General features: G+C 53.4%; 3 protein-coding genes across 3 annotated transcripts; all 3 read left to right on the top strand.

Annotated features, from left to right (window-relative positions):
* The first annotated feature begins 2842 nt into the window (after nucleotides 1–2842).
* On the top strand, nucleotides 2843–5964 carry LOC135422386 (protocadherin gamma-B5-like). Its single transcript, XM_064671481.1, has one exon. It carries the CDS (start codon nucleotides 2862–2864, stop codon nucleotides 5487–5489), a length of 2628 nt encoding a protein of 875 aa, XP_064527551.1. The 5' UTR covers nucleotides 2843–2861; the 3' UTR covers nucleotides 5490–5964.
* A 1193-nt stretch (nucleotides 5965–7157) lies between these two features.
* LOC135422819 (protocadherin gamma-A10-like) lies at nucleotides 7158–9993 on the top strand. The gene has a single exon (XM_064672326.1). It carries the CDS (start codon nucleotides 7486–7488, stop codon nucleotides 9991–9993), a length of 2508 nt encoding a protein of 835 aa, XP_064528396.1. The 5' UTR covers nucleotides 7158–7485.
* Nucleotides 9994–16971: 6978 nt separating this feature from the next.
* LOC135422817 (uncharacterized) lies at nucleotides 16972–24109 on the top strand. The gene is given in 4 exon segments (XM_064672325.1): nucleotides 16972–19615; nucleotides 21270–21298; nucleotides 21300–21496; nucleotides 21499–24109. Coding segments are annotated over 4 exon segments (5445 nt in total). The 5' UTR covers nucleotides 16972–16990; the 3' UTR covers nucleotides 24093–24109.
* Nucleotides 24110–27715: the final 3606 nt, after the last annotated feature.

Raw genomic sequence — 27715 nt, 5'->3', positions numbered from 1 at the left:
GCTGACCAGAGATTTAGCAAATGTGATGGCCAGGAGACTGGGCAACTACAGGCCTGTCAGCCTGGCCTTGGTGCTGTGGAAGATTGTGGAGCAGATCATCTCCAGTGCCATCACGTGGCATCTACAGGACAACCAGGTGATCTGGCCCAGTCAGCAGGGCTGTATGAAAGGCAGGTCCTATTTAACTAACCTGATCTCCTTCTATGACAAGGTGACCTACTTGGTGGAAAAGGTGTGGATTTTGTCTATCTGATCTTTAGCAAAGCCTTTGCCACCTTTTCCAACAGCATTCTCCTGGAGAAACTGGCTGCTCTGGTTTTTGATGGGTGTACTCTTGGATGGGTAAAAACCTGGCTGGATCACTGGGCCCAAATTTTGGTGGTGAAGAGACTCAAATCCATTTGGCATTCTCTCATGAGAAGTTTTTGCCAATTATGAGAGTCAGAAGCAAATTTGCAAGCTGTGTGTGGTTAGAGAGAGATGCGAATGATGACAAATGGGTAAAATGGCTTTGAGTTCATGTGTGAAAATTCTTTTCTCCATCTATATCTCTCTGTAATTTTTGATGGAAAGTTTTATAAAAGTAGTAGTTACATTTTCACACCCTTCTTCTTCCTCCAATCTGTATTTCCTGGAAGGCTGTAGTTCATGTTTACCATCTGCAGTGTATTGTTTTACATTTTTTACTCTGAGGGTTGTTTTGCACTAACACTGACGTTGTTTTGAAACAATAAAAAGGCAGAACGTTTTGTGTGAGGAAAATGAAACAGAAGCTAAAACTGAGGCTTTCCAAAGTCATTCTATTCAGATGAAGGCCCTTAATAAGGCATTTGCACTTATAACTTCCTATTCATAGGAGATGAACAGGCCACAAAGTAGAAAATTTTGCAAAGACTGGTGCATTTCCAGAAATGAATCCCCTACAATGTAGCCCAAAATAAAGAGGCCTCATTTGTGGGTTCAGAACTTAGTGGCTTGCAGGTAGAGAGTGGCTCTAGAAGATTATTTTTCAAGGCAGAGTTGTGGCAAAGCACTTTTATATCTACATAATTTCAACCAGTAGAAGCTTTTGGTTTTGTTTATTAAGAATCAGAAATGAGTGAGAGATTTGAGCTACCCATTGCTGACTCCAAGTGCATAACAAACATAAACAAGATCAAGGAACATTATTGCATAGCAGCAGTCACCTCTGATCTCCCTCTGGCAAGCTCCAGAACATGGTAGAGACCGCACAGCTCTGCTGGCCAATTCCAGCTACCAGAGGGTTGTTCTTATGTCTTTGAGGACTGCACATCTATGTGTCCCTCTGTGTGATTTCCTACATTGTGCAGGCCCAGATGTGTCTGATGGTGTCTAGAAGTGAATAACCAGCCCCATGTGGGCCTGTGGGAAGTATTTGGTTTGGCTTCTTTGCTTTATTAAGTGCCAAAAAGTGATGTTGTTCTGATAAAAGGAAGATCTGAAGCTTAGTAAAGTCATTCAGTTCAGTCAAGAGAGACTTAGTAGCCCCTTGAAATCACTGCAGCTTGCCTAGCTTGCACCCTGAGGCTTCAATGAGTTTCCAAGTGCTCTGGGCATGAATGTTCAAGGCAGAGTTGTGGAAAAACAACTGAAAACCACAGCAGAGAAGTCCCTGTCCCAGTGAGGTCAGAAGAAAGTTTTAGGTTTGTGTATGAATCGTCAGAAATTGTTGAAAGGCATTCAGCTGCTCATGCTGTTCTTAGATGGACTTTTGCTTAGGAGATCCCCAAATCAAGGAGATATAAATGTGACATTGATTTTTATAGCAGGCCTTGGCCTTCAGAGTTTTCACCAAGAAAATGGAAGGTTTCTCTACATGGAAGAGAAGTCAGTGTCTGGGTGTGGACTGCTTTTTTTTTTTTTCTGCCCGGTATGTACAGTGACATCAGTCAGGACATGGGCAGGAGGATGAAACATCATCAAAAGCGGAAAAGATTTGCAGGTTTGGCATGGAATGATAGAGCTTAGAAAAGCAGGAAGAGCAGACACTGGATCTTCCAGGATTTCCTTCTGTCTCTCTCTTGCCCTGTGAAATAGGCACAGGACTTTAGACAAACTGACATGCCTTAACTGCACTAGAAGTGAACACTCTGCTTCTGGATCTACACAGTGTTTAGCTCACTGATTTCCTTTTCTCACGGGTGCTGGGAAAAACAGTGATATACAATCTCTAAACCATCTGAGTAAGAATATTTTCAGATTTTTTTACTTCAGTTCTTTGACTGTTCCTAAGGGAACACCATGACTGCTCTGCCACACATATTTCCTTATTAGTTTTTCTGCCAGTTAAGGCCACTAGACGTAAAAATCGTGGTGGAGTATAATAACATTTTAACAGTGTGGTAGCTAACAACCACACCACCCCTTTGCGATATAAGACTACTGCTGTTACTAAAATCCCCAGGTTTCATGCTAAACATTAGGCAAGAGGTTCTGCGCTTGCTGATAATACCAGAACAGAGACCCCAGGGCCGGTGCAGCCCCAGCCCGGCCCAAAGTCGGTCCCCGCCGGGCGCGGCCGTGAGGCGGCTGCAGTGTTGTGTCGGCGCCTCCGGGTGCCGCTGTTGGGCCGCCGCCGAGCGTTGCTGGAGCCGCCGCCGCCGCCGCCTGTGCGTGCTGTCCCCGCAGGCTGCTGGCTCGGGCGGGCAGTGCGGGCCAGAGCGGCAGCGGCACGGGCAGCAGAGGCGAGAGGCGGCGCGGGCAGCAGAGGCGTGCGAGTTGGAGGCGGCGGCGGGCCGGGTTTGCTTTGTCGGGCGCTGCTGGGGCTGCGCAGAGCGGCTGCGAGGGAGGCGGGGCAGCGGCAGGAGCCTTGCGAGCTCGGCGAGCGAGCGCCGTGGGCGATGTCGGGCGGGCGGAGGGCGAGCGGCGGGCCGGGCGGCGGGCGAGCGCTGGGGCTGGGCGCTGTGCTGCTGTGGCTGTGCTGGCGGGCGGCGGCGGAGCGGCTCCGCTACTCCATGGCCGAGGAGCTGCCCAGAGGCTCGCTGGTGGGGCCGCTGGCCCGGGACCTGGGGCTCAGCGCCGACGAGCTGCCGGCGCGCAAGCTGCGGGTGGCGTCTGCCGGCAAAAAGCAGCTGAAATTCTTCACGGTGAGCGAGGAGAACGGGAACCTGTACGTGAGCGAGAGGCTGGACCGGGAGGAGCTGTGCGGCGAGTCGTTGTCCTGCTCCGTCAGCTTCGAGGCGCTGGTGCACAACCCGCTCAACGTCTTCCGTGTCGAGGTGGCCATTGAGGACGTGAATGACAATTCCCCGTCCTTCAGCAAGGCTGTTTTGGACCTCGAGATCGGTGAATTAATCCCTCCCGGTGCTCGTTTTCCTCTGGAGATGGCCCACGACGAGGACGTGGGAAGCAACTCACTGCTGACTTACCAGCTCTCCAGCAACCCCTCCTTCTCTTTAGCGTTGAAGGAGAGCGAGGACGGAAGCAAGCAGCCTGAATTAGTGCTGGAGAGAGCCTTGGACCGGGAGAAGCAGAGCTCTTTTGAGCTGCTACTGACGGCAGTAGATGGCGGGGAACCCATGAGAACTGGGACTGTTGAAGTTCGGATCAACGTGACAGACGCCAATGACAACCCACCTGTATTCTCGCAGGATCGGTACAGCACGAGCCTCCGGGAGGACGCACTGCCGGGTTCGGAGGTATTGAAAGTGTCAGCCTCAGACGCCGACGCCGGCACCAATGCTCATATCACCTATCATTTCGGCAAAATGCCGGCCAAAGTGCTTCAGCAATTCGTGGTGGACAGGGAGAGTGGGACAATCACACTGCAGGAGCCTCTGGACTTCGAGAACATGCGAGCTTTCAGCTTGCCTGTGGAGGCGAGGGACGGTGGCGGTCTGGTGGCGCACTGCAAGGTGGAGGTGGAGGTGCTGGACGTGAACGACAACGCACCCGAAATCACCATTCTGTCTGTGTCGAGTCCGGTGCCCGAGGACGCGCCAGTCGGCACCGTGGTGGCCCTGCTCAACATCCATGACCCGGACTCCGGCGAGAACGGTGAGGTGTCGTGCGAGCTGTCGGGGGAGGCGCCCCTGTCGATCGTGGCGTCGTCGGGCGGCTCGTCCAAGGTGGTGACGGCGAGCGCGCTGGACCGCGAGCAGGCGTCCGAGCACCGCGTGACGGTGGTGGCCCGGGACCGGGGCAGGCCGGCGCTGTGGAGCAGCAGGGAGCTGTTGCTGGAGGTGTCGGACGTGAACGACAACGCGCCGGTGTTCGAGGAGGCGTCGTACAGCGCGTACGTGCGGGAGAACAACGCGGTGGGCTTGCTGGTGTTGCGCGTTGTGGCTCGGGACTTGGACGCGGGCGCGAACGGGCGCGTGAGCTACTGGCTGTCGGGCGGCAGCGCGGGCGCGGCGGGCGCGGCGCCGCTGGTGTCGGTGGAGGCGCGGAGCGGCGCGGTGTACGCGCAGCGCTCGTTGGACTACGAGCAGTGCCGCGAGTTCTCGGTGGCCGTGCGGGCGCAGGACGGCGGGTCGCCGGCGCGCAGCTCGACGGCCACGGTGCGCGTCTTCGTGCTCGACCAGAACGACAACGCGCCGCGGGTGCTCTACCCGCCCCCGCCGGCGGCGTCGGGAGCGGCGTCTGCGGGCTCGGTGGGTTCGGCTTTCGAGGTGGTGCCGCGTTCGGCGTCGTCCGGGTACCTGGTGGGCAAGGTGGTGGCGGTGGACGCGGACGCGGGGCGCAACGCGTGGCTGTCGTACGAGCTGGTGCAGGCGTCGGAGCCGGCGCTGTTCCGCGTGGGGCTGCAGAGCGGCGAGGTGCGCACGGCGCGGGCCGTGTCGGAGAGGGACGCGGCCAAGCAGCGCCTGGTGGCCGTGGTGAAGGACCACGGCGAGCCGGCGCTGTCGGCCACGGCCACGCTGCACGTGGTGCTGGCCGAGAGCTTGCAGGAGGCGCTGCCGGAGCTGAGCGAGCGGGCGGCGGGCGCCGAGGCGGCGGGCGAGCTGCAGTTCTACCTGGTGCTGGCGCTGGCGCTGCTGTCGGCGCTGTTGGTGCTGAGCGTGGCGCTGGCCGTGCTGGCGCGGCTGCGGCGGGCCGGGCCGCCCGCCGTGCTGCGCTGCCTGGGCGCGCAGCGCTTGTCGCTGGCCGGCGCCGCCTTCCCGGCCGACTTCTGCGAGGGCACCTTGCCCTACTCCTACAACCTGTGCGTGGCGGCGCCGCCCCGCGCCAACCCCGAGGCCGCTTGGCCGCCGCCGCCGCTGCCCATCGTGCCCGCGGAGGAGCTTGTGGCCGGGGAGCCCTGCGAGAAGCCGAGCCCGAACAGCAGCACCGTCGCTGGAGAGCCGCCCGCTGACCCCGACGCACCGCAGGTCTGTAAGCCGCACGTGTTGCTGTTCTCCTTTAGAAAGGAAACACTGTCCTCTTTCCTTTGGGTTTCTGGGGATGGTCTGGGTGGGGAGTGCTGGTCCATGTCTCCATCAGGGGATGAAAAAGCGGGGTCGCTCCTTTCTCCAAGAGTACACATTTAATGCGGTAGTTCCTGTTTTTTCGCTGGTAATAGTTTCAGGTTCAACTGAAAGTTGTTGTCTAGAACTCTTTTGTTGTGTTAAATTGTATTAGTAATAACGGTGAAGGCGAATCCTCGCTCTATAGAGGGTGATGTGCTGTATCTGTATGACAGGTTTGAAAGAACAGGAGTGGCACTCAGTGTTGCAGATTTTTCCTTCCTAAGTGATTTGTTCCGATATAATGTGCTTGGATCTAGTGGATGGCTGACTAAAAACTCTTTCCTTAATTCTTTTTTTTTCACGATTATAATCTCAAAGGCAACTTGCTCAGGGTTACATGCATGGAGAGTGACAGGTTCTCCATCACTTCTGGGAGAATTCCCACCTGTTCTCGTGGGAATGCTGCTACAGAAGTGGGAGGAATAGTAACAGTAGTGGGATGGATTAACTGTTGTTAACAATGTTTTTCTATCCTGGCTGGTAGTTTTATCTTTTTTAACATTCCTTATCTTCGTGTCATACACAAATGAAGGTATAGAATGGGATCAAATAGGGGGGAAAAATAGACATTTTTCTTTTTCTGTCACTCCTCTTCGCAGAAAGGATACCTTGCACCTTGTTCATATTGTTCTGATTTTTTTCAATGGCTGTTACATCTGTGTTTGCAAGGATACACCGGTAAGATCTGCAAAACATATCAAATGCCAAGGATATTCGCTAAATGAGTTTAGGCATTTGAATCAACTCCATTTGAACATTTATTCATGGTCCCACAGTTTAGGATGTAGAGCTCTACTTCTCCTACTGTCCTACACTATTTCGTTGAAAATATGTCAAGGCAACTTGAGTAAGAAAGATTTAGAGTAGTGTACCAACAAGACTCAATCCCTTCCACCTTGGTTTTTTGAGAAAATTGAAGCCTTTTCTTGTGGCTAAAGAATGATTTCATTAAATGAACACGTGCATTAATTCAGATGATTCTGTCCAGGTTCACTGCGGGTACTTCCCGATTCTGGGCTAGCTGTAGTACAGTCAAAGAAGAGTGTTCCAGTGACCTGCACTGTCGAACGGGAGGGTGCGAGATAATGATCTTTGAGTAGCCGGGGATTTTCCTTCTGTGCTCTGTTCACATGAAGGGATTCACATGAATCCCAGAGCACCTGGCAGGTGGCTGAGCAACCAAACTCCACGGGGTTATGCTAGATCCCTGCCTTCTTCCGCCTTTAAATGCCTGGTTTAGTCAGTCGTGGTGCAGTAGTTCATTAAGACCATCTTATGTATATAGCAAAGTTCCGGCCACTTAGTTTAAGGAGCTTGATATCTCCGATTTTACGGTAGACAGAATTGTGTGTTTGATTGTCACGTTTTGTATCTCCGAGTCTGTTTTCATTCTGTCCTCATACAAGTCATTCAAGCCGGACGGTTTCAACTCGTGTTGAAGATGGTGCTTTTGGATTAATAGGGTAGAACTAAGAGTATTCTACACATTAAAATAAGACAAAATATTTTACTTTAAATATATTGCCTGTAGCAAATTAGGTTTTTCACGTGAGGTAGAAACACAACGCTTCTCTCCCGGTCGTGATGAGGCCGAGAATAAAACAAGAATTCGGATAGATAAAAGCAGGAGGGCCACTCTGGACGGGACATGATATCTCTGCGATGAATATCCCATCCCCGCCATCAGCCCGTGGGCAAAGCAGAGCAGACAGAGCTCGTTGGCGCTCGGTGCGTGCAGTGCCGGGAGGAGGCTGCGGGCGCCGCTGTTGACCGAGAGGAGCGAGAGGAAGGTCGGAGCGCTGCAGCCCCGCCCGCTGCTGCCCGGCTCGATCGCTGGATCGCTGCCGGTCAGGATCGGCGGCCGGGAGATCTGCGATCGTCCCCGCGGTGCGGAGCCCTGCTACGGAGAGGCGGCGGGGCCGCAAGAAGCGAGGCGTAAAAGTAGCGGGAGCCGGATCGCCGGTGGTCGGCGGGGATCTGCCGGCGGTGTTGCGGTGCCGGCGGTGCGGCGGCGGCGATGTGCGCGGCGGGGAGGCGCTGGGGCCGGCGGCAGCGAGTGCTGCTGTGGGGCGTCCTGCTGGCGGCCTGGGAGGCGGCGTGGGGGCAGCTGCGCTACTCGGTGCCCGAGGAGATGCCCAAGGGCTCGTTCGTGGGCGACGTGGCCAAGGACCTGGGGCTGCAGCTGCCAGCGCTCCGAGATCACGGTGTCCGAGTTGTCTCCGAAGGTAGGACGCAGTATTTGGCTTTGCACGGGAAGACGGGACATTTAGTGACGGCCGAGAAGATCGACAGAGAGCAGCTGTGCGAGAGTGTGGAGCAATGTGTGCTGCGCTGTGAGCTGATAGTGGAGGGGGAAATGAATTTTTATGAAATCGAAGTAGAAATCACGGACATTAACGACAACGCGCCCACTTTCAAAGAAATAGAGCTGGAGGAGACGATAAGCGAGAATACAGCCCCAGGTTCGCGGTTTTCACTTCCCAGGGCTCACGACCCCGACTCTGGACAGAATTCCCTGCAGAGCTACGAACTGAGCGGCGACGAGCACTTCTCGCTGGCCGTGCAGACGGGCCCCGGCGGGGATCAGCGTCCCGAGCTGGTGCTGGCGAAGGCGCTGGACCGGGAGGAGGCGGCGTTCCACGAGCTGGTGCTGAGGGCGAGCGACGGCGGCGAGCCGGCCCGGACGGGCACGGCGCGGATCCGCGTGACGGTGCTGGACGCGAACGACAACGCGCCCGTGTTCAGCCAGGCGGAGTACACGGTGCGTGTGCCGGAGGACGTGCCCGTGGGCTCCGTCCTTGTCACTGTCACAGCCACCGATGCCGACGAGGGTCTGAACGGGCACGTGAAATACAGTTTCCACAAAATTACAGACCGAGAGTCAGAACTTTTTCACCTGGACTCTGAGACAGGAGAAATAACGCTTAAAAGAGATTTGGATTTCGAGGAAATTTCCTCCCACCAATTGCAGGTGCTGGCACGGGATGACGGTGGGCTTTCTGACACATCTAAAGTCATGATCACTGTGACAGACATCAACGACAACGCGCCCGAACTGACAGTGTCGTCGGCTGTGAGCGAGATCTCGGAGGATGCCCCGCCAGGGACGGTGGTGGCCGTAGTGCACGTGCAGGACCGAGACTCGGGGACGAACGGCGAGGTGCGCTGCTCCCTCGATGGGAGCGTCCCATTCCGGCTGGAGAAATCCTATAAGGACTACTACCGCGTGGTGACAGTGAGAGAGCTGGACCGGGAGCAGGAGTCGGAGTACAACGTGACGGTGCGGGCGGCCGACGGCGGTCGTCCGTCGCTGCAGAGCAGCAGGGTGCTGTGTGTGCGGGTGCTGGACGTGAACGACAACGCGCCGGTGTTCTTGCAGGAGCGCTACAGCGCTCGTCTGCCGGAGAACAACGTGGCGGGCTTGCTGGTGCTGCGGGTGCGGGCGACGGACTCGGACTGGGGGGAGAACGCGCGCGTGCGGTACCGGCTGGGGGAGGGTGGTGTGCGGGGCTCGCCGCTGTCGTCGTACGTGTCGGTGCAGGCGGAGACGGGCGCGCTGTACGCGCTGCGCTCGTTCGATTACGAGGAGGTGCGCGAGGTGGGGCTGTGGGTTTGGGCGGAGGACGGCGGCTCGCCGGCGCTGAGCAGCAACGTGTCGGTGCGGCTGGTGATCGTGGACGAGAACGACAACGCGCCGCAGGTGCTGTACCCGCCGCCGGCTTTGTCGGGCTCGGTGTGGTCGGGCGTGGAGCTGGCGGCGCGGTCGAGCGAGGCCGGCGCGCTGGTGGCCAAGGTGGTGGCGGTGGACGCGGACGCGGGTCAGAACGCGTGGCTGTCGTACGAGCTGGCCAAGGCGACGGAGCCGGGGCTGTTCCGCGTGGGGCTGCACAGCGGCGAGGTGCGCACGGCGCGCTCGCCACTGGCCCGCGACGCGGCGCGCCAGAGCCTGGTGGTGCTGGTGAAGGACCACGGGCGGCCGGCGCTGTCGGCCACGGCCACGCTGAGCGTGGTGCTGGCCGAGAGCGTGGCCGAGCTGCTGGCCGAGCTGGGCAGCGCGGCGCGGGCGGAGGCGGAGGCGGGGGCGGGCGAGGCGGGCGGCAGCCTGACGCGCTGGCTGGTGCTGGCCGTGGCCGCCGTGTCGTGCCTGTTCGTCGCCTTCCTGCTGCTGCTGCTGGCGCTGCGCCTGCGGCGCTGGCGGCGCTCGCAGCAGCAGCTGCTGGCGGCGGGCAGCGGCGCCTTGCGCGGCGTGCCGGCCACGCACTTCGTGGGCATCGACGGCGTGCGCGCCTTCCTGCACTCCTACTCGCACGACGTGTCTCTCACGGCCGACTCGCGCAAGAGCCACCTCCGCTTCTCGGCCGCCAGCTGCTGCGACACCCTGCCGGCCCGGCCGCCGCCCGACGAGCCCGCGCCGCTGCTCGGAGACGAGGAACCTGCCGGCCCCAAGCAGGCGGTCCCCGCCCCTCCCCCGGTGAGTTCCTTTTACCAGTCCTTCTACTCGATGCTTCTCTCTTCTTCTTTCTAACCTTTTCCCCATCCTGATCTGTGTCCTTTGTAGCGGGTTTTGCTGGCAAGGAAGGCAAAGCTTCCTTCATTGATGTGCTGAGTGCTGGTGCTTCTTGCAGCGCGGTGGTGGACGTAGGTAGGATCGGGTCTTAGCCTTAGGAAATGCGGAAGAGGCAGAAGTGCGGCTGAATGTTCGCTAGAGTAGGGATTTATACATTTCTGATGTCACTACTGTGTTGTATGCTTTTCATTGACTCAGTCTCTCCTGAGGTACCCAGCTCTTTTAGAACCTCAGTGTTTCATCTCTTCATGCAGAGATGTAAAGATATCTGTGAGAAGGACATGACATGGTCCTGGTGGCTGCTTGATTAGAATTGCTTGCAAATCATTTCTGTCTAAGAGCACCATGCAAGTTTCGAGGGCTGCAGATGGGATCCTTTTTTGTGAGTGTCTGTTGAAGGACACAAGGCAATGTTTTCCCCCCTTCTTAGTTCAGTGCCCATCTGTAGTATCATGCACTTCCCAAAGATGCTTGGCTAGAAGACATGTTATTCCAGCAGTATGGGTTCCTGGGGTGGTTCCTCCCATGTGTTTGCAGGTGGATGTTATTTCTCAGCTAACAGCCTAATTATCTGCTTATGAGAAATGCCTTAATGGAAGCTTTGGAAAGAGCAAAACTCGTGTTTCTTATGCACTAAATACCTGACTCTAAGTACCATAATCTAGAAGAGTATATTATGATCCTTCCCCCACTCCCCTTGCAGGTGTTAACTTCTTGCTTTGCTCGTTATGATGATCTAACTTGTACCTGGTCACATCTTTTACATTCATCGGACTGTTATGCTTTTCGTGTTCACAACTTTAAAGGGAAAGACTTTCAGAGACACGTTTCCTTAAAATTTTATGGAAGAAAATGCCTCACTTCTCACATACACACGACGAGAATGTAAATTTTATCCGTGGTAAGGAGAAGCTGTCTGTGCAGCTTTTTTCTGCGTGGAATTTATTGGGCAGTTAGAAAGTTCTGTGATAATTCTGTGATTATCATAGCTGTGAGCTGTGAAGGGTTTGAGGAGGGTCTTGTGGGCTATGTATGAGGACATACTGGTGGAGACAAGGTTTTTCCAATTCCTAAGCTTCACTGATGACTACATATTATTAATGTAAAGGTGTCCTATTTTTGAATATCACAGTGCTCAGACTGCACCTGGACAAGGTGTGGGTTCATGAGTTTGCTTTCATGTTGCATGTTATTGGGCATCAATGTACAGCTTATGTCAAGGTTTGAGAGCCATGTATCTCGAACTGCCTTTGTGCTGAAGAAGGATGATGATGCCTGAGCGGATACCTTGATGACTGGATTTTAATTGGAGCAGTATATTGCTTATGTTCTTGAGTGTCTTTTACCTTTCTTCTCTGTAGCATGATGAGCAGGAAAATCTCTTCATTTATCCATGTTGTGATCCTTGTTCTCAGATGAGGAGAAGTTGTCTGTGTGATTTTCTTCCATTGGTGTTTGTCTACAAAGACAACTTCCCTCTCACATAGCATTTGGGCAGGGTGAAAAATTCTGTCTGTCCAGAGACAGGGCTGGTAAAAAAGCTTGGTGTAGTTAGAAATGTCTTAAAGATGCAAAAATGGTGTAAAAGTTCAATTTTTCCTAGTTTTCATACGAGCCCCACAGTCATGGTTCCACGCATTTCCCCTCTTTTCTTGTCCAAAGAAGTTACACTGAGGAACTGCAGCTGTGGTCCTTGGTATGAGCTCCTGTGTGATTGTTCTGTGGACTTTTTACCAAGTAGAGACCCTTCTCGTGTACCCACTACTGTTCAAATTATCTGAAATGTCAGGCTATTGGATCTCACAGAGAAAGGTACTTCCACTTCCTGGTAAAGGTACGTGGCCTGATCATGGGGCACATTACAAGTGTTTTGTCTTAGCAACTGGTGTTTTGTTCTTGCAAATTATGTCAGAGAACACCATGAAAGTTGTGAAGAGTTGGAGAAGAGAGTCCCTACTCTGAGAACCTGTGGCTATGGTGGACTTTTTACCAACTAGATATCCTTCTTTTTTTATCTACTACATTCGATGTAATCTGAAATGTAGGTAGGGTACCTTCAGTTTTGAAGGTTTCCCATTTTTGCCATACTTGTCATGCAGGCCTAAAGCTGGGCCTCATTTTAGCTGGTAACTCCTAAATCATTAAAAGTTCTCTATTAAGTGTTTTGCTGGGGGGCAGTCTCCATCCATAACTTCAAAGTGTTCAGCTGCCAAGACAAAGGCTTTAATAAAGTATTATTTTCCTCAAACATCACTGAATTACATGTCCTTTCCCCTGAGGCTGACATACAGTCAAAATACTGGACATCATCCTTGGTGGAACCAAAGGCTGTGAATGCAGAACAATGAGGGTGAGAGGCTGGCTTTGAACCAAAAAATAGGTGAGACAGAAAATAGGTGGGGTCTGCCAAGAAATTGTTTGATTTCATGCCTGGTACCAAGGCCAGTGCCATTTCTTCTCTGATCTTCCTTTCCCTGTCCTGAAAGACAATGACAGTCCTGCAGTAATAAAGTATTTCCATAATTACTGTGCATGCAGAACCATGATGCATGTGTAGAACAGCTTATAATTCCTGTGTGAGGCCTCCTTTATCCACCTGTATCTCTCTAGAATGCTGCAGTTTAGAGTTCCTCTGTACTTGTATTTCTTTGTAGTTGTAATTACAGTTTCTTTGCTGTTGTTTCCTGGAAGGTCATGGCTCTTTTTCTCCGTTTCTGCTAAATACTTTTGTATTTGAAAGTGTGACTGTGCTTTTGCAGCAAATCCTTGCTTCAAACTCCTCAGAAAGAATTTTGTGTGTGAGGAAAAACAAAGAGAAGAAAAAAGAGAATGTGCTGTAATTTCTGAAAAGACTGAACTTGAGAAATAGGCCCATAATGAGGTGTTTTCAATTGCAGCTTCATATTTGTGTAAGGTATGCACGCCACAGTAAGACTTTTAGGGTCACATTTGCAGCCTGACACCTCAATGACTTCCAGGTCCTCTCAGGGAGGAATTTCCATACCCACAGAGAAGACTGAGAAGACTCTGTGTCAAGCCTCCTTTTTGTAATGCTTCCTTGCCTTGCTTCTCTGAATTATATTCTTGGTTTTCTTTTCTTGATTTCCTGTGTATGTAGGTTTACTTGTAATTATCACCATAGCTTCCTTTAGCAGCACATGGTTGCCTCTTATGCTACAGCAGGTGTGAAAGGCAGGAGGTATGAGGGTGTCTGTGTGTTCAGTTTTTATTGAGAGGAATAGGTGTAAGTATAACCTTAGTAGAAGCAGAACAGTGCGTGTGATAAAGAGAGGAGTAGATTCCCCCTACACCATTGGTTTGAGGAGCCATTCTGGGTTGGATGACCACTCCTTTTTTATGTTGGCCTTTTATCACTTGTGTGCTTTAGAATCCTTCTATTTCTTCTCAGAATGATGGTGAGCAGATAAATGTACCTCCCTTCTAGGTGTAATTCTAGTGCTTTATCCTCTCATGATATATGCTTGCCAGTTTTGAGAAGGTCAGAAGCAAACTGCTAGTTGTGTGGGGTTGGAGAGAAGACAGGGGAGCTCTAGGAGGTGGAGCTGTAGAAGAACAGATGGTCATTTCTTTACCTGTCATAGTTAACACAGCTTGTACCTGATGGAGGACCATGCCTTTGAGTTGATTCTGCTCAGTAAGTGTGTCCTAAGAAATATTATTCCACCTGATTCATAAAGGAAAATAAAAATGTTTCTATACGTTATTATCAGTAAAAGGAGGGTTAAGGGGAATGTCCATCCTTTGTTGGATGTGTAGGGTAAGTGTAGTGACAAAGACTGAGGAAAAGGCTGAGGTACTTAATGCCTTCTTTACCCCAGAATTTAATAGGAATCTCAGTTGTTCTCCAGGTCCTCGGTGCCCTGAGCTGGGAGACAGGGATGAGGAGCAGAAGGAAGTGCCCATAAAGCAAGGAGAATCCAAGTTTGCAGCAACTTGCTATACCACTTAATCACACACAAATCCATGAGACCAGGTGAGATTCACTGAAGGGTTCTGAGGGAGCTGGTGGAAGAGCTCACTGGGTCACTTTTCATCACTGATCACCAGTCCTGGCTAACTGGAGAGCTCCCAGCTGACCAGAGATTTAGCAAATGTGATGGCCAGGAGACTGGGCAACTACAGGCCTGTCAGCCTGGCCTTGGTGCTGTGGAAGATTGCGGAGCAGATCATCTCCAGTGCCATCACGTGGCATCTACAGGACAACCAGGTGATCTGGCCCAGTCAGCAGGGCTGTATGAAAGGCAGGTCCTATTTAACTAACCTGATCTCCTTCTATGACAAGGTGACCTACTTGGTGGAAAAGGTGTGGATTTTGTCTATCTGATCTTTAGCAAAGCCTTTGCTACCTTTTCCCACAGCATTCTCCTGGAGGAACTGGCTGCTCTGGTTTTTGATGGGTGTACTCTTGGATGGGTAAAAACCTGGCTGGATCACTGGGCCCAAATTTTGGTGGTGAAGAGACTCAAATCCATTTGGCATTCTCTCATGAGAAGTTTTTGCCAATTATGAGAGTCAGAAGCAAATTTGCAAGCTGTGTGTGGTTAGAGAGAGATGCGAATGATGACAAATGGGTAAAATGGCTTTGAGTTCATGTGTGAAAATTCTTTTCTCCATCTATATCTCTCTGTAATTTTTGATGGATAGTTTTATAAAAGAAGTAGCTACATTTTCCCACCCTTCTTCTTCCTCCAGGCTGTGTTTCCTGGAAGGCTGTAGTTCATGTTTACCATCTGCAGTCTGTTGTTTTACATTTTTTACTCTGAGGGTTGTTTTGCACTAACACTGACATTGTTTTGAAACAACAAAAAGACAGAACTTTTTATGTGAGGAAAATGAAACAGAAGCTAAAACTGAGGCTTTCCAAAGTCCTTCTATTCAGATAAAGGCCTTTGATAAGGCATTTGCAGTTATAACTTCCTATTCATAGGAGATGAACAGGCCACAAAGTAGAAAATTTCACAAGGACTGGTGCATTTCCAGAAATTAATCCCCTACTATGTAACCCAAAATAAAGACTTTAGGGCCTCAATTCTGGGTTCAGAACTTAGTGGCTTCCAGGTGAAAAGTGGCTCCAGGAAATTGTTTTCAAGGCAGAGTTGTGGCAAAGCACTTGTATATCTACCTAATTTCAACCAGTAAAAGCTTTTGGTTTTGTTTATTAAGAATCAGAAATGAGTGAGAGATTTGAGCTACCCATTGCTGACTCCAAGTGCGTAACAAACATAAACAAGATCAAGGAACATTATTGCATAGCAGCAGTCACCTCTGATCTCCCTCTGGCAAGCTCCAGAACATGGTAGAGACTGCACAGCTCTGCTGGCCAATTCCAACTACCAGAGGGTTGTTCTTATGTCTTTGAGGACTGCACATCTATGTGTCCCTCTGTGTGATTTCCTACATTGTGCAGGCCCAGATGTGTCTGATGGTGTCTAGAAGTGAATAACCAGCCCCACGTAGGCCTGTGGGAAGTATTTGGTTTGGCTTCTTTGCTTTATTAAGTGCCAAAAAGTGATGTTGTTCTGACAAAAGGAAGATCTGAAGTTTAGTAAAGTCATTCAATTCAGTCAAGAGAGACTTAGTAGCCCCTTGAAATCACTGCAGCTTTCCTAGCTTACACCTTGAGGCTTCATTGAGTTTCCAAGTGCTCTGGGCATGAATGTTCAAGGCAGAGTTGTGGAAAAACAACTGAAAACCACAGCACAGAAGTCCCTGTCCCAGTGAGGTCAGAAGAAAGATTTAGGTTTGTGTATGAATTGTCAGAAATCATTGAAAGGCATTCAGCTGCTCATGCTGTTCTTAGATGGACTTTTGGTTAGGAGATCCCCAAATCAAGGAGATAGAAATGTGACATTGATTTTTATAGCAGGCCTTGGAGTTCACAGTTTCTACCAAGAAAATGGAAGGTTTCTCTACATGGAAGAGAAGTCAGTGTCTGGGTGTGGACTGCTTTTTTTTTTTCTGCCCAGTATGTACAGTGACATCAGTCAGGACATGGGCAGGAGGATGAAACATCATCAAAAGTGGAAAAGATTTGCAGGTTTGGCATGGAATGATAGAGCTTAGAAAAGCAGGAAGAGCAGACACTGGATCTTCCAGGATTTCCTTCTGTTTCTCTCTTGCCCTGTGAAATAGGCACAGGACTTTAGACAAACTGACATGCCTTAACTGCACTGGGAGTGAACACTCTGCTTCTGGATCTACACAGTGTTTAGCTCACTGATTTCCTTTTCTCACAGGTGCTGGGAAAACCAGTGATACACAATCTCTAAACCATCTGAGCAAAGATATTTTCAGATTTTTTACTTCAGTTCTTTGACTGTTCCTAAGGGAACACCATGACTGCTCTGCCACACATATTTCTTTATTAGTTTTTCTGCCAGTTAAGGCCACTAGATGTAAAAATCGTGGTGGAGTATAATAACATTTTAACAGTGTGGTAGCTAACAACCACACCACCCCTTTGCGATATAAGACTACTGCTGTTACTAAAATCCCCAGGTTTCATGCTAAACATTAGGCAAGAGGTTCTGCGCTTGCTGATAATACCAGAACAGAGACCCCAGGGCCGTTGCAGCCCCAGCCCGGCCCAAAGTTGGTCCCCGCCGGGCGCGGCCGTGAGGCGGCTGCAGTGTTGTGTCGGCGCCTCCGGGTGCCGCTGTTGGGCCGCCGCCGAGCGTTGCTGGAGCCGCCGCCGCCGCCGCCTGTGCGTGCTGTCCCCGCAGGCTGCTGGCTCGGGCGGGCAGTGCGGGCCAGAGCGGCAGCGGCACGGGCAGCAGAGGCGAGAGGCGGCGCGGGCAGCAGAGGCGTGCGAGTTGGAGGCGGCGGCGGGCCGGGTTTGCTTTGTCGGGCGCTGCTGGGGCTGCGCAGAGCGGCTGCGAGGGAGGCGGGGCAGCGGCAGGAGCCTTGCGAGCTCGGCGAGCGAGCGCCGTGGGCGATGTCGGGCGGGCGGAGGGCGAGCGGCGGGCCGGGCGGCGGGCGAGCGCTGGGGCTGGGCGCTGTGCTGCTGTGGCTGTGCTGGCGGGCGGCGGCGGAGCGGCTCCGCTACTCCATGGCCGAGGAGCTGCCCAGAGGCTCGCTGGTGGGGCCGCTGGCCCGGGACCTGGGGCTCAGCGCCGACGAGCTGCCGGCGCGCAAGCTGCGGGTGGCGTCTGCCGGCAAAAAGCAGCTGAAATTCTTCACGGTGAGCGAGGAGAACGGGAACCTGTACGTGAGCGAGAGGCTGGACCGGGAGGAGCTGTGCGGCGAGTCGTTGTCCTGCTCCGTCAGCTTCGAGGCGCTGGTGCACAACCCGCTCAACGTCTTCCGTGTCGAGGTGGCCATTGAGGACGTGAATGACAATTCCCCGTCCTTCAGCAAGGCTGTTTTGGACCTCGAGATCGGTGAATTAATCCCTCCCGGTGCTCGTTTTCCTCTGGAGATGGCCCACGACGAGGACGTGGGAAGCAACTCACTGCTGACTTACCAGCTCTCCAGCAACCCCTCCTTCTCTTTAGCGTTGAAGGAGAGCGAGGACGGAAGCAAGCAGCCTGAATTAGTGCTGGAGAGAGCCTTGGACCGGGAGAAGCAGAGCTCTTTTGAGCTGCTACTGACGGCAGTAGATGGCGGGGAACCCATGAGAACTGGGACTGTTGAAGTTCGGATCAACGTGACAGACGCCAATGACAACCCACCTGTATTCTCGCAGGATCGGTACAGCACGAGCCTCCGGGAGGACGCACTGCCGGGTTCGGAGGTATTGAAAGTGTCAGCCTCAGACGCCGACGCCGGCACCAATGCTCATATCACCTATCATTTCGGCAAAATGCCGGCCAAAGTGCTTCAGCAATTCGTGGTGGACAGGGAGAGTGGGACAATCACACTGCAGGAGCCTCTGGACTTCGAGAACATGCGAGCTTTCAGCTTGCCTGTGGAGGCGAGGGACGGTGGCGGTCTGGTGGCGCACTGCAAGGTGGAGGTGGAGGTGCTGGACGTGAACGACAACGCACCCGAAATCACCATTCTGTCTGTGTCGAGTCCGGTGCCCGAGGACGCGCCAGTCGGCACCGTGGTGGCCCTGCTCAACATCCATGACCCGGACTCCGGCGAGAACGGTGAGGTGTCGTGCGAGCTGTCGGGGGAGGCGCCCCTGTCGATCGTGGCGTCGTCGGGCGGCTCGTCCAAGGTGGTGACGGCGAGCGCGCTGGACCGCGAGCAGGCGTCCGAGCACCGCGTGACGGTGGTGGCCCGGGACCGGGGCAGGCCGGCGCTGTGGAGCAGCAGGGAGCTGTTGCTGGAGGTGTCGGACGTGAACGACAACGCGCCGGTGTTCGAGGAGGCGTCGTACAGCGCGTACGTGCGGGAGAACAACGCGGTGGGCTTGCTGGTGTTGCGCGTTGTGGCTCGGGACTTGGACGCGGGCGCGAACGGGCGCGTGAGCTACTGGCTGTCGGGCGGCAGCGCGGGCGCGGCGGGCGCGGCGCCGCTGGTGTCGGTGGAGGCGCGGAGCGGCGCGGTGTACGCGCAGCGCTCGTTGGACTACGAGCAGTGCCGCGAGTTCTCGGTGGCCGTGCGGGCGCAGGACGGCGGGTCGCCGGCGCGCAGCTCGACGGCCACGGTGCGCGTCTTCGTGCTCGACCAGAACGACAACGCGCCGCGGGTGCTCTACCCGCCCCCGCCGGCGGCGTCGGGAGCGGCGTCTGCGGGCTCGGTGGGTTCGGCTTTCGAGGTGGTGCCGCGTTCGGCGTCGTCCGGGTACCTGGTGGGCAAGGTGGTGGCGGTGGACGCGGACGCGGGGCGCAACGCGTGGCTGTCGTACGAGCTGGTGCAGGCGTCGGAGCCGGCGCTGTTCCGCGTGGGGCTGCAGAGCGGCGAGGTGCGCACGGCGCGGGCCGTGTCGGAGAGGGACGCGGCCAAGCAGCGCCTGGTGGCCGTGGTGAAGGACCACGGCGAGCCGGCGCTGTCGGCCACGGCCACGCTGCACGTGGTGCTGGCCGAGAGCTTGCAGGAGGCGCTGCCGGAGCTGAGCGAGCGGGCGGCGGGCGCCGAGGCGGCGGGCGAGCTGCAGTTCTACCTGGTGCTGGCGCTGGCGCTGCTGTCGGCGCTGTTGGTGCTGAGCGTGGCGCTGGCCGTGCTGGCGCGGCTGCGGCGGGCCGGGCCGCCCGCCGTGCTGCGCTGCCTGGGCGCGCAGCGCTTGTCGCTGGCCGGCGCCGCCTTCCCGGCCGACTTCTGCGAGGGCACCTTGCCCTACTCCTACAACCTGTGCGTGGCGGCGCCGCCCCGCGCCAACCCCGAGGCCGCTTGGCCGCCGCCGCCGCTGCCCATCGTGCCCGCGGAGGAGCTTGTGGCCGGGGAGCCCTGCGAGAAGCCGAGCCCGAACAGCAGCACCGTCGCTGGAGAGCCGCCCGCTGACCCCGACGCACCGCAGGTCTGTAAGCCGCACGTGTTGCTGTTCTCCTTTAGAAAGGAAACACTGTCCTCTTTCCTTTGGGTTTCTGGGGATGGTCTGGGTGGGGAGTGCTGGTCCATGTCTCCATCAGGGGATGAAAAAGCGGGGTCGCTCCTTTCTCCAAGAGTACACATTTAATGCGGTAGTTCCTGTTTTTTCGCTGGTAATAGTTTCAGGTTCAACTGAAAGTTGTTGTCTAGAACTCTTTTGTTGTGTTAAATTGTATTAGTAATAACGGTGAAGGCGAATCCTCGCTCTATAGAGGGTGATGTGCTGTATCTGTATGACAGGTTTGAAAGAACAGGAGTGGCACTCAGTGTTGCAGATTTTTCCTTCCTAAGTGATTTGTTCCGATATAATGTGCTTGGATCTAGTGGATGGCTGACTAAAAACTCTTTCCTTAATTCTTTTTTTTTCACGATTATAATCTCAAAGGCAACTTGCTCAGGGTTACATGCATGGAGAGTGACAGGTTCTCCATCACTTCTGGGAGAATTCCCACCTGTTCTCGTGGGAATGCTGCTACAGAAGTGGGAGGAATAGTAACAGTAGTGGGATGGATTAACTGTTGTTAACAATGTTTTTCTATCCTGGCTGGTAGTTTTATCTTTTTTAACATTCCTTATCTTCGTGTCATACACAAATGAAGGTATAGAATGGGATCAAATAGGGGGGAAAAATAGACATTTTTCTTTTTCTGTCACTCCTCTTCGCAGAAAGGATACCTTGCACCTTGTTCATATTGTTCTGATTTTTTTCAATGGCTGTTACATCTGTGTTTGCAAGGATACACCGGTAAGATCTGCAAAACATATCAAATGCCAAGGATATTCGCTAAATGAGTTTAGGCATTTGAATCAACTCCATTTGAACATTTATTCATGGTCCCACAGTTTAGGATGTAGAGCTCTACTTCTCCTACTGTCCTACACTATTTCGTTGAAAATATGTCAAGGCAACTTGAGTAAGAAAGATTTAGAGTAGTGTACCAACAAGACTCAATCCCTTCCACCTTGGTTTTTTGAGAAAATTGAAGCCTTTTCTTGTGGCTAAAGAATGATTTCATTAAATGAACACGTGCATTAATTCAGATGATTCTGTCCAGGTTCACTGCGGGTACTTCCCGATTCTGGGCTAGCTGTAGTACAGTCAAAGAAGAGTGTTCCAGTGACCTGCACTGTCGAACGGGAGGGTGCGAGATAATGATCTTTGAGTAGCCGGGGATTTTCCTTCTGTGCTCTGTTCACATGAAGGGATTCACATGAATCCCAGAGCACCTGGCAGGTGGCTGAGCAACCAAACTCCACGGGGTTATGCTAGATCCCTGCCTTCTTCCGCCTTTAAATGCCTGGTTTAGTCAGTCGTGGTGCAGTAGTTCATTAAGACCATCTTATGTATATAGCAAAGTTCCGGCCACTTAGTTTAAGGAGCTTGATATCTCCGATTTTACGGTAGACAGAATTGTGTGTTTGATTGTCACGTTTTGTATCTCCGAGTCTGTTTTCATTCTGTCCTCATACAAGTCATTCAAGCCGGACGGTTTCAACTCGTGTTGAAGATGGTGCTTTTGGATTAATAGGGTAGAACTAAGAGTATTCTACACATTAAAATAAGACAAAATATTTTACTTTAAATATATTGCCTGTAGCAAATTAGGTTTTTCACGTGAGGTAGAAACACAACGCTTCTCTCCCGGTCGTGATGAGGCCGAGAATAAAACAAGAATTCGGATAGATAAAAGCAGGAGGGCCACTCTGGACGGGACATGATATCTCTGCGATGAATATCCCATCCCCGCCATCAGCCCGTGGGCAAAGCAGAGCAGACAGAGCTCGTTGGCGCTCGGTGCGTGCAGTGCCGGGAGGAGGCTGCGGGCGCCGCTGTTGACCGAGAGGAGCGAGAGGAAGGTCGGAGCGCTGCAGCCCCGCCCGCTGCTGCCCGGCTCGATCGCTGGATCGCTGCCGGTCAGGATCGGCGGCCGGGAGATCTGCGATCGTCCCCGCGGTGCGGAGCCCTGCTACGGAGAGGCGGCGGGGCCGCAAGAAGCGAGGCGTAAAAGTAGCGGGAGCCGGATCGCCGGTGGTCGGCGGGGATCTGCCGGCGGTGTTGCGGTGCCGGCGGTGCGGCGGCGGCGATGTGCGCGGCGGGGAGGCGCTGGGGCCGGCGGCAGCGAGTGCTGCTGTGGGGCGTCCTGCTGGCGGCCTGGGAGGCGGCGTGGGGGCAGCTGCGCTACTCGGTGCCCGAGGAGATGCCCAAGGGCTCGTTCGTGGGCGACGTGGCCAAGGACCTGGGGCTGCAGCTGCCAGCGCTCCGAGATCACGGTGTCCGAGTTGTCTCCGAAGGTAGGACGCAGTATTTGGCTTTGCACGGGAAGACGGGACATTTAGTGACGGCCGAGAAGATCGACAGAGAGCAGCTGTGCGAGAGTGTGGAGCAATGTGTGCTGCGCTGTGAGCTGATAGTGGAGGGGGAAATGAATTTTTATGAAATCGAAGTAGAAATCACGGACATTAACGACAACGCGCCCACTTTCAAAGAAATAGAGCTGGAGGAGACGATAAGCGAGAATACAGCCCCAGGTTCGCGGTTTTCACTTCCCAGGGCTCACGACCCCGACTCTGGACAGAATTCCCTGCAGAGCTACGAACTGAGCGGCGACGAGCACTTCTCGCTGGCCGTGCAGACGGGCCCCGGCGGGGATCAGCGTCCCGAGCTGGTGCTGGCGAAGGCGCTGGACCGGGAGGAGGCGGCGTTCCACGAGCTGGTGCTGAGGGCGAGCGACGGCGGCGAGCCGGCCCGGACGGGCACGGCGCGGATCCGCGTGACGGTGCTGGACGCGAACGACAACGCGCCCGTGTTCAGCCAGGCGGAGTACACGGTGCGTGTGCCGGAGGACGTGCCCGTGGGCTCCACCCTCATCACCGTCACAGCCACCGACCCTGACGAGGGGCCGAACGGGCACGTGAAATATTCGTTGAAAACAATCACAGGAAAAGCCTCGGAGATTTTCCAGCTGGACAGCGAGACTGGGGAGATCACGCTGATGCGAAGCCTGGACTTCGAGCGGAGCGACTCGTACGAACTGGATGTGCAGGCACGGGACGGCGGCAGCCTGTCTGACAGAGCAAAAGTTGTGATAACCGTGACAGACATTAATGACAACACGCCCGAGATTTCGGTGCGGTCAGCGCTGAGTGAGATTTCTGAGGACGCCCCATCGGGTACTGTTGTAGCCTTGCTACAGGTGCAGGACCGGGACTCGGGGACGAACGGCGAGGTGCGCTGCTCCCTCGACGGGGACGTCCCGTTCCGCCTGGAGAGCTCGCAGGGCAGCTACTACCGTGTGGTGACAGCGAGAGAGCTGGACCGGGAGCAGGAGTCGGAGTACAACGTGACGGTGCGGGCGGCCGACGGCGGTCGTCCGTCGCTGCAGAGCAGCAGGGTGCTGTGTGTGCGGGTGCTGGACGTGAACGACAACGCGCCGGTGTTCTTGCAGGAGCGCTACAGCGCTCGTCTGTCGGAGAACAACGTGGCGGGCTTGCTGGTGCTGCGGGTGCGGGCGACGGACTCGGACTGGGGGGAGAACGCGCGCGTGCGGTACCGGCTGGGGGAGGGTGGTGTGCGGGGCTCGCCGCTGTCGTCGTACGTGTCGGTGCAGGCGGAGACGGGCGCGCTGTACGCGCTGCGCTCGTTCGATTACGAGGAGGTGCGCGAGGTGGGGCTGTGGGTTTGGGCGGAGGACGGCGGCTCGCCGGCGCTGAGCAGCAACGTGTCGGTGCGGCTGGTGATCGTGGACGAGAACGACAACGCGCCGCAGGTGCTGTACCCGCCGGCGGCGGGGGCTTCGTCGGGCTCGGTGTGGTCGGGCGTGGAGCTGGCGGCGCGGTCGAGCGAGGCCGGCGCGCTGGTGGCCAAGGTGGTGGCGGTGGACGCGGACGCGGGTCAGAACGCGTGGCTGTCGTACGAGCTGGCCAAGGCGACGGAGCCGGGGCTGTTCCGCGTGGGGCTGCACAGCGGCGAGGTGCGCACGGCGCGCTCGCCACTGGCCCGCGACGCGGCGCGCCAGAGCCTGGTGGTGCTGGTGAAGGACCACGGGCGGCCGGCGCTGTCGGCCACGGCCACGCTGAGCGTGGTGCTGGCCGAGAGCGTGGCCGAGCTGCTGGCCGAGCTGGGCAGCGCGGCGCGGGCGGAGGCGGAGGCGGGGGCGGGCGAGGCGGGCGGCAGCCTGACGCGCTGGCTGGTGCTGGCCGTGGCCGCCGTGTCGTGCCTCTTCGTCGCCTTCCTGCTGCTGCTGCTGGCGCTGCGCCTGCGGCGCTGGCGGCGCTCGCAGCAGCAGCTGCTGGCGGCGGGCAGCGGCGCCTTGCGCGGCGTGCCGGCCACGCACTTCGTGGGCATCGACGGCGTGCGCGCCTTCCTGCACTCCTACTCGCACGACGTGTCTCTCACGGCCGACTCGCGCAAGAGCCACCTCCGCTTCTCGGCCGCCAGCTGCTGCGACACCCTGCCGGCCCGGCCGCCGCCCGACGAGCCCGCGCCGCTGCTCGGAGACGAGGAACCTGCCGGCCCCCAGCAGGCGGACCCCGCCCCTCTCCCGGTGAGTTTCTCGTACTAGCCCGTGTCCGTGACGGTTTCTTCCGCTTCTCTTTGCCCTTTATCCCCCGTGATCTGTCTTCTGTGTAGAGAGGGTTTGCTGACAAGGCAGGCGAAACTTCATTCAGCGACCTGCTGGTCGGGGGTGCTTGTTGCGTTGCAGTGGTGGATGTGGGGTCGTGTCTTAGCCTTTCAGTTTGTTGGGGAGGCAGGAGAAGGGAATCTGCCCTTGGCTAGAGGACTGTGTTTTTTGCCATTGTTACTGTATCACATGATCACCACTGACCCAGAATCTTCTGAAGGTCAGCTCCTCTTTTACATTTAGTCTTGATATTTCTTCAGTGGGATGTAGTTGGCAAACAGGTATTTCTTTCCCCGTAGTACAGAGCTGTAAAGATACCTGTGTGAAGCCCATGGGTTTTCCTGGTGCATGTTGACAGGAAATGGTCTGAATAACTGGCCGTTTGATTCAAAGTGCCTGCAAAATATAATGGTCAAAAAACAACATGCAAGTTTAGAGTGGTAGGAGGATCCTGGTACCTGTGGGTGAGGGACTGTCAAAGGAAACAAGAGTTCGGTACCTCTCTGTGCTATAATGTAATGTGGTTTTCTCCTTCCCAAGTAAATGAGGCCTAACAGACATTACTCCATCTGTGTTGAGAGCTGTGGGATGTTTCTGCTCCGTGTTTACAAGTTAATGCTTTGTATTTAACTAATTGCTTAATACATACTAATGATAAATGCCAAAATGGGAGCTTTGAGAGAAGGAACCTGATCCATCCCTGATCAATAGTTGAATTTTGTATTTTCTCCAAGTGCCATAACTTAGAAGAGCGTGATGTGGTCACTTCATGTCTGCAGATGTTATTTTCTTGTCTTTTTTTTTGTACTGATCTCAAGCTGGGCCTTTGTATTTGCAAGTATCTGATCGCATTGTTACATTTCCTTGACTGTCCCATACATGCTTTTCATTGTTACTTCTCTAAAGGGAAAGACTTTCATAGATATGTTTCCTTAAAATGTTAATGGGAGAAATTGCCTTACTTCTCACAGGCAGATGGTAAGGAATCAATTATTAAGCATGGGAAGGAGAAGTTTTGTCTGTGCAACTTTTCTGTCAGAGGAGTATATCTGCAAATAATGAAGATCAGTGAGAACCATACCAGCTGTAATGAGTTTGAGGAGATTCCTGTAGGTGCTGTACGTTAGGAGATACTGATGGAGAGGAAGCTTGTGGGTTTTTAATTCCCAGGGTCCATTGCTGGACTACATAAATTGAATAGGCTCAGATTCCAAACAGTGACAAGCTGTGAGTTCATCGGTTTCATTTCCTAGTGCCTGTGACACTCCCTGGGAAGGGCAGCTCAACTGTTGCTGTGTTTGTCTTGATGAGGTAAAGGTGGGCCTGTGTGTGTCCAAAACTTTATCTGAAAATGTCCATAGAATTGCTGATCTTGCTTTTCACCTACTCGTGGTGAGAAGACAGTGCAAGGTCAAGGAGAGAGAGACTGGGCCCAAAGCCACCCTGGGGATTCTTTCATGTCGTGCCTAGTGCCAAGGCCTTGTGTCACTGACATGAAGTGCCCCTTTCCTGTGTCCAGAAAGGGGGTGACAATCCTCTGATGAATTTGGCTGCAAGCAATACCCATGGAAGGGCAACCACGCTTCAGGGGTTCTGTGTGTTAAACTGCTGTGTGAAATGTGACTTTTTCCAGCTCTAGACCCTTGTAAGGTTGTGGTGTAGAGTTTCATTGTGGTTGGACTAATCTTTCTGCAGTCTTGACCAACCTTTCAGATGTTATTAAGTGGCTCTTGCTCATAGGAAGTCGCTAATGATGTTTTGTTGGTATTAAGTATGGTGGGAACGTATGGATGGGAGGGTTTGTTTGTCAGGAGTTTCTGAGTCTGGGGCTTGTTATTTGAAGTATGTGCCAGGAAGTCACTTACTTTATCCTCTGTCATGTCCAATGCAGCTGTTCCTGTGAGTGGTAGTTCTGGGATAAAGACATAAACTTTGCATTAAGGATGGCAGATTCTTCCAAAATGTCCATGTGCTGGGGAAGAATGATGGTGTCTTTGAGTCGATTCTCATGACTAAGTCTTTAACTGAGCTGCATCTTGGTTATGCCCCTTAGAATATTTCAGGTTCCTTGAAATGAGTGTGATGAGCAGAGAATGCCTTATGCGTGGATCTGTGTTGTGATTCTTGTTCTCCTAAGGAGAGAAAGGGAAAATTTTCTTCCAATGATGTCTGTCTATAAAGGGCAGCTTGCCTTGCTCCATGATGTTTGGACATGCTGAAACATTCTGTCTGCACAGACACAGGGCAGGTGGAAGCGTTTGCTGTGGTGTATTTAGGAATGTCTAAAAGGTTGGTAGAGTGTTCCATTTCCCCTGGCTGTTATATGGATGCAATAATTGTGTTCCTGTGTGTTTTCCCTGCTTTCCAAAGAAATTACTTGGAGAACTGTACCTTTCAATACTCAGTCCTCTTCCTGCTACAGTTATATGTGGAAATGTTAAGGTAAGATTCCTACATTATTGTGAGTTTCCCATTTTTCCTTTTTTCGTTCTTGTTTCTTCTCATGTTCTAAAAGTGGGCCTCAGTTTGGCTGATAGTTCTTAAAACCAGAGAGATCTGCTCAAACTCTCAGGCTGCAGGAGTTCTCTTCCATACCTTGAAGGTGTTCAGCTGCCAAGACAAAGAATTCTGTTTCCCTAAAATCTTGCTGAATGAACCATCTGCTTTGTCACTTGTGGTTGACATGTGGTCAGAAGTTGGATTTGTCCATGGTGTGAAAAAGGCTGTGAATGCAGAGCAAGGAGGGTGAGAGGCTGACTTTGTACCAGGAAAACATGTGAGTCAATGTGTTTTTGGCTGATCAGTGATTTGGTTTCTTGCCTGGTGTCAAGGCCTGTGTCATTTTTGTCTGTGATTTGGGTTTCCCTGTCCTGAAAGGCAATTGTAGTCCTATGATAATGGAGCATTTGTCCAATAATTCTGCCTTTAGAGGCCTAATGCATGGCTGGATGTTGTGGATGAGTGATTTCTATTCTTTAATGCTTCCCTGTCAGAGGTATTAACAAAAGTGACTTTAGTATGTTGTAGAAATGCATCATAACACAGTTTGATAGCAAGGTTCACTCTATGACTTTCAGTGTTGAAATATAGGAAGGACTGTTATCGTATGGATGCCCTCATTTCCTTAACTCCTGATGGATCTTAGGTGTGGCTGGGTGCAATATCTATTATTTACTACATGGATGAAACACACAAAGGAGAATTGACTCAGAATCAACCTGGAATTATTTACACAGAGACTGGAGATTGAAACGAGTGAGGGAGTCCCTCATGCTGAGTCACAAGTTTCAGAGTGGACACTCTTGCTACCTCAACTGCTGATGTAACTTAGGTGCAGTCAGGTCCAGTCTTAGTTTTAGACTTGGACAATGGTTTGTATTTAATGGAATTAGCTGCATGCATTTAATTTGTGTTTAGTTTTCATCCACTTAGTAAAGATCTATTGCAGGTGAGGAATCTCAGTGCCTTGGGTAAGGATTCTCAGTGCCTTGGGTAGGGATTGTCAGTGCCTTGGGTAAGGATTGTCAGTGCCTTGGGTAAGGATTGTCAGTGCCTTGGGTAAG

The sequence above is a fragment of the Pseudopipra pipra genome, chromosome 15 (assembly GCF_036250125.1).
Source record: "Pseudopipra pipra isolate bDixPip1 chromosome 15, bDixPip1.hap1, whole genome shotgun sequence".
In the NCBI taxonomy this organism is placed as follows: domain Eukaryota; kingdom Metazoa; phylum Chordata; class Aves; order Passeriformes; family Pipridae; genus Pseudopipra; species Pseudopipra pipra.
The sequence above is the reverse complement of the archived record's forward strand: the minus strand, read 5'-3'. Positions and strand labels throughout refer to the sequence as shown.

What these genes read in the sequence shown, in the direction of transcription:
- LOC135422386 (XM_064671481.1), top strand. Translation starts at nt 2,862, where the DNA reads ATGTCGGGCGGGCGGAGGGCGAGCGGCGGGCCGGGCGGCGGGCGAGCG.
- LOC135422819 (XM_064672326.1), top strand. Translation starts at nt 7,486, where the DNA reads ATGTGCGCGGCGGGGAGGCGCTGGGGCCGGCGGCAGCGAGTGCTGCTG.